Source organism: Neurospora tetrasperma (genome assembly GCF_000213175.1).
Source record: "Neurospora tetrasperma FGSC 2508 unplaced genomic scaffold NEUTE1scaffold_2, whole genome shotgun sequence".
Lineage (NCBI taxonomy): Eukaryota > Fungi > Ascomycota > Sordariomycetes > Sordariales > Sordariaceae > Neurospora > Neurospora tetrasperma.
This window is the reverse complement of record NW_009799100.1, coordinates 2,321,559-2,329,874: the sequence shown is the minus strand read 5'-3', so window position 1 is coordinate 2,329,874 and position 8,316 is coordinate 2,321,559. Positions and strand designations below refer to the sequence as shown.

Sequence of the window (8,316 nt, the reverse complement as noted above, 5' to 3'; positions counted from 1 at the left end):
ACGAGCTCAGGTGTAGTGTACACTAGAGGTACCTACGTATGTACTGTGTAGCTGCCGTGGGGAAAGCTTGGGGCGGCGGGAGTGCAGGAGCGAAGATGCACTTTCCATTCCAGTGCGGGACAGCGCGGGAAGCTGCCCATTGCAGTTTTGAGAGCTGAAGTGGAAGCTGACGAACGAGGGGTCCACTGACGAAATATTTTCGAGAACTAAAGCACAATCGAAGCTCCATCTTCCCGGAGCTTGACGACAGGTCCCGTCCACGGTCCAGTTCGCCCAACGACGATCTTGACAAGGAACCTGCCCACCTGCGTGGCACATACTTCATTCTCACTGACTTCCGCATTGCGCGTTGAGGTTAACCGCTGCAATCTCGTGATATTCAAGGGTTCAGGTTGTTCCCAACGCGCATGATGGTCCTTTAAGTGTTGCAAAAGCCACGAGTGAGTCCCGTCGGCCCAAAGCCCCAAACGCGAACCTCAATGGCTGATGAAATTGGCGCAAGCTCCCCTAAACTTAGACCCCCCCTTCCTCTGGACCTCTCTCGGTCAAGCACCCCGCCCGCCCTCCAATCCGAATACCACTGATCATGCCACCACCTCACCTCCACCCGAGGTCGCGTATGACTTCCTCCCTCTTCGCAGCAACTGTTGTGGCCAGCTTCCTTGTTGTCGGCGTCCCTCACATCCTGCCGTGTCCCGCCCCCAGGGTCGCTTTCGCCGATGGAGATATGTCTGCCGACGGACAGCCCAAGAGACGCAGACGCAGACGCGTGGAAAACACCGAAGGCAAAGACGAAATCCTGCAGTTCGAGACAGAGCTTGGGTCTGGCGACGTAGGCAGGGCACGAGCTCTGAAGAGAGAGTGCCCAGTGCCCAAGCCCGGGGGTATGCTCGGCAGCATGCTCGGCTTCCACAAAGACAACGATATCAACGACCCTTCGTCTCCGTCCAACAGGTGATGACCACGCCGTACACAATGCTGGATCTCCGGGGGAATGGGATCGCAATGACCCCATAACAACGCTCTGTAACTAGACGACGTTCGTGATCAATATTGTACATACGAGCTGCTCGATCCACGGATATGGGCCATATGTCGAACGGAGTCATCATGGTATTGGCCATTCCTTGGTTTTTTTTTTTGGAAAATCAGATTTCCCGGGTCACATTGCTCGCAGTGAGTGATCAAAAGGCGGCCGGCATGTAGGCCGATCACAAAACGAGCCTTCTGTTCAGCAACCAACGGTTCAGGTCACGCCTTACGAAGAATGTAAAGCCCGATTAACCAGCACCCTATCTGGCTCAAATAAATCATCTCCTCATACGAATTCCTACATGAACCCTTCTCAGCATGTTGGAGCTCATCGAAGAATGAGACCGGCAGGTATTTCTGTTCAACCATACAGTCCTGGGTGGGTGATACAATCGAAGACTACAAGAACTTGCAAAGGGTAAATAGCCCTTGCTTGGCCACATACCTGCTTCTTGAGATGTTGTCAAAGAAGTCTAATACACCACCGGTCTGTCCAGATTTGCCCAGGAGTTTGTTGCCTACGTCGTTCGCGTCTTGGTGGCTCCAGTCGTTTCCCTCATCCACCCTCAACAGGAGTTCAACTCGTAGCTTAGTACAAGCCAAAAAGTCCAGACGGCGATACGCAGCCGGCTTTGCTTTCTTTCATCTGGAATGTTGCATCTTAGCAACTCGGATACGCGAGAGTTCCCTAGCCGAACGCATCTACCCTTGTACATTCTGCTTGTACATTCTGTTTGGGCTCAGAGCGCTAGTAGACCAAAATATGCGGTTATGAGGACACTAAATCCACCAAAAAACATGCTCTCATCAATGGAATCCGTCGAACCCGAACCCTGCTAGAGCTTGGCGTTGCGATCAGTGGTTCGCAGCGGGGGCGGATGGGACTCTTTCATGCACCCCAGATCCAACCTCAACGTGGGGGTGGATCTTGGTCAGTGGACATGCAGCTCCCCCGTCCATGCCTTAACTTCATTTACTTCCTTCATTTCACTTTCAACTTCAGGAAATCTCAACTTAACCAAAACTGAGAATCCACGGAATGGCCGTCAGCTGTTCTATGGGCTTTACGAAACATGGATTACCATCAGCTTGAAGTGTCGCAGTGATAACCCCACCTCTCCCCCTTCTACAGCTAAGCTGTTCAAAAATGAAGGTATGGTGTTGTTCAACACAGGTGTTCTTCACAACACCAAGCTCCGGGGTCATATCTTCAGTCAAGCTCCTGACAAGCCAGGCTCTTCTGCCGTGCACTCTTTCGAGACACAACACTTTGCAGCTGCTATGAGTCCAGTGCATAAGGGACTGACATCTAGACAAATGTCATGTATCTGGCCGTCCCATATCCTTCTTGCCTATGATCCTTGATTCGGGACTCTTAAAGGTAGCTTTTGTTACAACACATACCATAGTCCGGAGCACATCCTGTTCTGTTTTCTGACATCCACACGAGTCCCCTAGACTTGGCACGAAGATAAAGTGGATAGCGCTTATGCAAGCTCGCGTGCTTTTGTCTGGAAGCTTGTGTTGTGATAAGACCACCTGAAGATGACGATAATTCGGTGCTATATATGTCTATCTCGCACCTGAACGTCCTGTGGCATACTGTCAGATTTCGATGTTCACCTCGTTCATTCACAGAGGCAGTATTTCCCGTCATCAGATCTGGAATGTTGATACTCATGCTAATGTGTGTACAGCTGTGCTCAGTCCAACATTTCACTCTTTTGAGCTTGAAGTTCAAGGTTGCGTCCAAGGTAAGAGCTCGTGATACCACAAAGCAACATAAATCAAGGCACATCTTGCGCAGGTCATTCCTGGGGGTGTAGTGGGACAGGTAAAGATGGTGGCTGGTTAGGATGAGTATCTAGTTGCAAGGTGGAAAGATTCTGGAGGTATGGGGTTTTATTAATCGTTGAATTGCCCTTTCACGATGGCAACAATTAGAACGTAAAGGCCATGGAGGGAACTTTCAAATCGCCGGGTCTGGACATCTCGTTTCCCTTATGGCTAGCAGTAGAGAAAAGAAGAGGTTTGAAATGTGAAGCTACTTAATGTACTTATTTTGACTATCAAGCTGAAATATATTTAATCAACAGTCTATTCAATTTAAAGGGATGTAGATGTGTGTAGTTGAGTCTGATAACTGGTAAAACGCTAAGCCGAGCAAATTAGGCGAGGTCAAGTTTAGTTTATAGCAGAAACTCCAAGATAGGAGGACACAACCGCGTATCCACCCATCACTACTGTACTTGTAGATATTCCGGAAGTCTCGCCGGAATTCGCAAGAAACAGAGTGCACACGTCCTATCAAGAGTTCAGGAGCCCCGGTTGCTTGGTTGCCTATTGTGTTGGGTAAGCACATCTCATTTCGGACTTCGAAGCGTTGGAGAGAGCCACCGGGGGGTTCTAGAACATTGCATCGGAGAAGCCATGTGACTCGGATTCACGTGAATGCTACATAGACGATTGAGATAAAACCCATGGCCGGGAGTTGTGCGCGTGCGGGACGGGATGGAGGGGACTGCCGCCTGGAGATGACGGGCGCGGGGACTAGTCTAGTCTGGTGTCACCTATCCATGCCCCGGCCTCTTCGGCTTCCATTGGGTGCCCGACGTTGGCCCCTCTCGCCGAGAATCAACCTCACTGGACTGCCAGGCGGGGTCGAACGGTTTCCAGTGGATTCTGAGTTCTAAATGCGCTGAAATCTGGGGCTTTCCAGCACGAGAAAGCGGGACCTTCCAACACGTTGGCGCTGCCTCGGTTGATTGTGCCCCTGGGTTAATGGATCAAGGGTTGCCGATTCCATGACAGAGGCCCACTTGGAATGCGGACCTGGAGGTGACCCGACTTCCCGCCCGTCACCCCTCGCCGCCGTTTCACCCCATCATCCATTTCAGCCCGTGGCGCAATCAGATGTCAGTGAATCGAACTTTCAACATCGCATCAAATCATAGACGCAGACTGTAGTTGAACCCTACGTCAACCAAGGCGCACTGCATAAACTTTCTACTGTTAAATAATATTCCTTTCCGTTGAGCCGAGAACGGCACCTTGATCATAACAACACCACAAACCCGCCTCTACCTGTACTACCCGTCATCTCGTTTGCCGCATTTGGTGCTGGAATACACACATTGGAGTTTTTCGATTTTGTGTATACGAAGCAACGACCACGATAACATAAACGTTACAACAAAGAAGCAAGCCGATAATCACACATACCGACTCCAAAGCCGTTCTACAAGACCGATCCTGGTTTCCCCAGATTCCCCGGATTTCTCGACATCAAATCAAACTCCACTATAAGCCGACGTCCCCATGGCTCACATGCGAGCACCGACGGTCACGATACCGCTTCTTCCCCTTCCCAAACAGACCGTTCTCCTCCCAGGCGTTGTCCAACGCGTTGCAGTTTCGTCTACCCGACCCGACATCGCCTCGTTACTCGCCGCCGTTTACGCGAAGGCGGCTTCCAAAACCCCCAATGGGCGTATCGATACGATTCCCATTGCCTGCGTGCCCCTGGCATCACCCTTGATCGGACCAGAGGGGCATCTTCTAATCGAGAACGGCGACGACAGAACCGAAACCACCGACGATGTTGATCCAGCAAAGGCTACCAAGGCTGATCTCTTCCCATATGGCGTTGCTGCTAAGATCACCGGCGTCGAGGGGCGTGGTACCGGCGAGTTCACCTTGCTGGTCGAGGGTGTGACACGAATTCACGTCGAAACGGTTATCTCGGACAAGGCTTATCTGGAAGGCAAGGTCTCCAGTTACGCCGATCCCGCTCTCATCACAGACGCCGCCCTCGAGGAGCTGTTTATGTCTCTCAAGCTTCTGTCCAGGCAGTTTGTCACGATCCTCCGCCTGTCCTCACTTCTGCTACAGTCTTCTGGCACGCCTGGCCTGTCACCTCTGCTTGCTCGGCGCCTTGACTTCTACATCGCGAAGCAGAAGTATCCCGGTGCCCTCGCAGACTTTATGGCCAACATTGTCGAATCTTCATATGAGGAAAAGCTCGAGATCCTCACTCTAATCGACGTCAAGGAACGTGTGGCCAAGGTTATTGAGCTGCTTGACCGCCAGATAACAAACATCAAGAACAGCATGAGGGTCACCACCATCACAGCCACGACCTTGCCATTCCCGATGGACCCTGATGCGGCAAAACATGGAAAAATCAAGCCGCCTGTAAAGGCTCCAGGGCAAGGCGCAGGAATGCCGTTTTCACCACAGGGCGGCTTCATGGGACGAGGTGGAAATGCGGATGAAGATCAGGAGCCCAACGAGATTGAGGAGCTGCAGAAACGACTTGATGCCGCACGACTCAGCCCTGAAGCGGCCAAGGTCGCTAACCGGGAGATCAAGAGACTGAAAAAGATCCATCCCGCACAGGCTGAATATGCTGTGACTCGGACATATCTTGAAACTTTGGCAGAGATCCCCTGGACAACTACTACGGATGATCGCCTAGGTCCCGATACGCTGAACCGGGCAAGGAAGCAACTCGACGATGATCACTATGGACTAGACAAGGTCAAGAAGCGCCTGCTCGAGTATCTAGCAGTCCTTCGCCTCAAGCAAGCCATCAACGATGACGTGGAAAGCCAGATTAAACAGCTCGAACAGGAACTCGGGGTAGCATCCGAGAGCAGTAAAGAAGACGCTGCTCAATCTTCTCCTATCGACCTTGGTGTTCATGAAAAGGTCAAGGCCGGTGGAGCCAAGCTTGAGGCTTTGAAGAGCAGGCGCATGGTGGACAAGTCTCCCATCCTCCTCCTCGTCGGACCTCCAGGTGTTGGGAAGACGAGTCTTGCTCGATCAGTCGCCACTGCTCTGGGAAGGAAATTCCATAGAATTTCTCTTGGTGGTGTGAGAGACGAAGCGGAAATCCGCGGTCATAGACGTACCTATGTCGCCGCCATGCCAGGCCTTATTGTTCAGGGTTTGAAGAAAGTAGGCGTAGCAAACCCTGTCTTCCTCCTTGATGAGATTGATAAGGTTGGCGGCTCAAGCATTCACGGCGACCCTTCGGCGGCTATGCTCGAGGTTCTCGACCCTGAGCAGAACCATAACTTCACCGATCACTACGTAAACGTGCCAATTGATCTCAGCAAGGTACTGTTCATCGCCACAGCGAACAGTCTCGACACCATTCCGGCACCGTTGCTGGATCGAATGGAGACGATCTACATTCCGGGCTACACGACTCTCGAGAAGCGCCACATTGCGATGCAGCATTTAGTCCCCAAGCAACTCCGGGTCAACGGCCTTGACGAATCACAGGTTTCCTTCACCCCAGAGGTCGTGTCCAAAATCATCGAGTCGTACACGCGGGAGGCCGGCGTGCGCAACCTAGAACGGGAGATCTCGTCCGTTGCGCGTGGCAAAGCCGTCGAGTTCGCCGACGCCAAGGACTCGGGACACCCTGAGAACTACAACCCGCAACTGACCGTGGATGATCTGGAGAAGTTTTTGGGCATTGAAAAGTTTGAAGAGGAAATCGCCGAGAAGACTAGCCGTCCAGGAATAGTGACTGGTCTGGTAGCGTACAGCTCGGGTGGAAATGGTAGTATTCTCTTCATCGAGGTGGCCGACATGCCAGGCAACGGCAGCGTCCAGCTGACAGGCAAACTGGGTGATGTGTTGAAAGAGAGTGTCGAGGTGGCCCTAACTTGGGTCAAGGCACACGCATATGAGCTTGGACTCACTCAGAGCCCGAGTGAGAACATTATGAAGGACAGGAGCATTCATGTGCATTGCCCCTCCGGTGCCGTTCCCAAAGATGGACCCAGCAGCGGCATCTCGCAGGCAATCGCTCTCATTTCCCTGTTTTCCGGCAAGGCTGTCCCACCAACAATGGCCATGACGGTAAGCATTTCCCAATCCCATCACTTTGGTCCCGTCACCCCTCTTTAGTTCCATTACCTGTCTTTTGCCTTTTCTTTTTCTTGGGACTCGAAACACAACGAAACCAGAGCAAGGCAAAGCGGATCTTACGTCCGTTTGACTTTCCCGATATGGATAAGAGGACGAAATACCGTGCTTCCATGTGATGTGTGCAAGGCTAACACGGCGTTTGTTTCTGTGTCACAGGGTGAGATTTCCCTCCGAGGACGGATCACGGCCGTCGGAGGCATCAAGGAGAAACTCATCGGAGCGCTCCGGGCGGGTGTCAAGACAGTCCTACTCCCGGCGCAGAACCGCAAGGACGCAAAGGACTTACCCCAGGAAGTCAAGGATGGATTGGAAATCATCCATGTCAGGTAGGTTGTTGTCTGATGTCTGATACTCCTTCCCCAGAACCCTCTCCTCAATGCTGGCTGTTTCAGGCACCTGATTTGCTAACCATACCCTTACCATAACCGTAGTCATATCTGGGAAGCCATTCGCTACGTTTGGCCGGACGGCCAGTGGCCTAGCGAGCACGATTATCCGAGCATCGAGAGTCGTCTTTGAATCGGGCTATCTCGTCTTCCACATCAGCCATCTGTGTGCGTTGTAGTCACGGAGTTATGATTTTAGTTTCGTTGCATAGCTGGTGCTGTGGTTGGTATCAGCGGCTTGCCGTTGGTGCGTGTTGGTGCTCGAAGGTCACCGACGATACTCAGTGTAACTGAACCACTCCACTCCTTCTGTCATTCCCAGTTCTTTTCCCACTCTGAAACGAATAATGGACTCATGCGGTTTACTCGGTTTTTTACCATACAGTCATTTGTTCAGCCAGCCGGTAGTGTAGTGTCTCGTCCTCATATATGGACAACAGCGAAGCATTAGATAGCAACAGAGTCAATTGTACCAATGCATTTGATGTTCACTTCCAAACCCAGGTAGGTCAACAGCGGTTTAGTATCCCTCTGTTTACGTCGGGATGTATCTTATTATTTCTCCCATCTGCTAACCGTCTTTGCCCGCGCCTCTCGTTCTGTATTCCCCCCCAACATAACTCTCGCCAAACTTGCCCGAGTCTCCGGTGTCACTTTCGTCGCAGATAAAGTGCTGTCTGCAGTGCTGCTGTTGAAGCGCGATGTCCTATTACCTACTACCATTGCTCGGTAACTATCCGAGACAGCTGCGGTGGTTCCTTGCATCGGAACCAACAACGAAGATGTGTAGATGTGTGGATGTGTGCATATTTTACCGACCGGTTCCCAACTTCAGTGGAAGGGAACCATGTAAATGGGTGTATGTAGATGCAATGCAACTATGTTCTGCATTATAAGTATGGCGGGTAGGCACAGCCGCGGGGCTTACGATGGTAGAGGTGGTGGGACGGGAGGA

The 8,316-nt window shown here is 51.8% G+C and overlaps 2 protein-coding genes across 2 annotated transcripts; both read left to right on the top strand.

Moving 5' to 3' along the window:
• Positions 1–586: 586 nt before the first annotated feature.
• Positions 587–1,122, top strand: NEUTE1DRAFT_78875 (uncharacterized protein; the record flags this gene model as incomplete). The annotated part of the gene is made up of 1 exon (XM_009851087.1): positions 587–1,122. The coding sequence occupies one exon, from the start codon at positions 587–589 to the stop codon at positions 956–958; it is 372 nt and encodes a 123-aa protein (XP_009849389.1).
• A 3,228-nt stretch (positions 1,123–4,350) lies between these two features.
• NEUTE1DRAFT_128580 (uncharacterized protein) lies at positions 4,351–7,577 on the top strand (the record flags this gene model as incomplete). Its single annotated transcript, XM_009851086.1, has 3 exons — positions 4,351–6,906; positions 7,132–7,301; positions 7,407–7,577. 3 exons carry the CDS (start codon positions 4,351–4,353, stop codon positions 7,492–7,494), a joined length of 2,814 nt encoding a protein of 937 aa, XP_009849388.1.
• Positions 7,578–8,316: the final 739 nt, after the last annotated feature.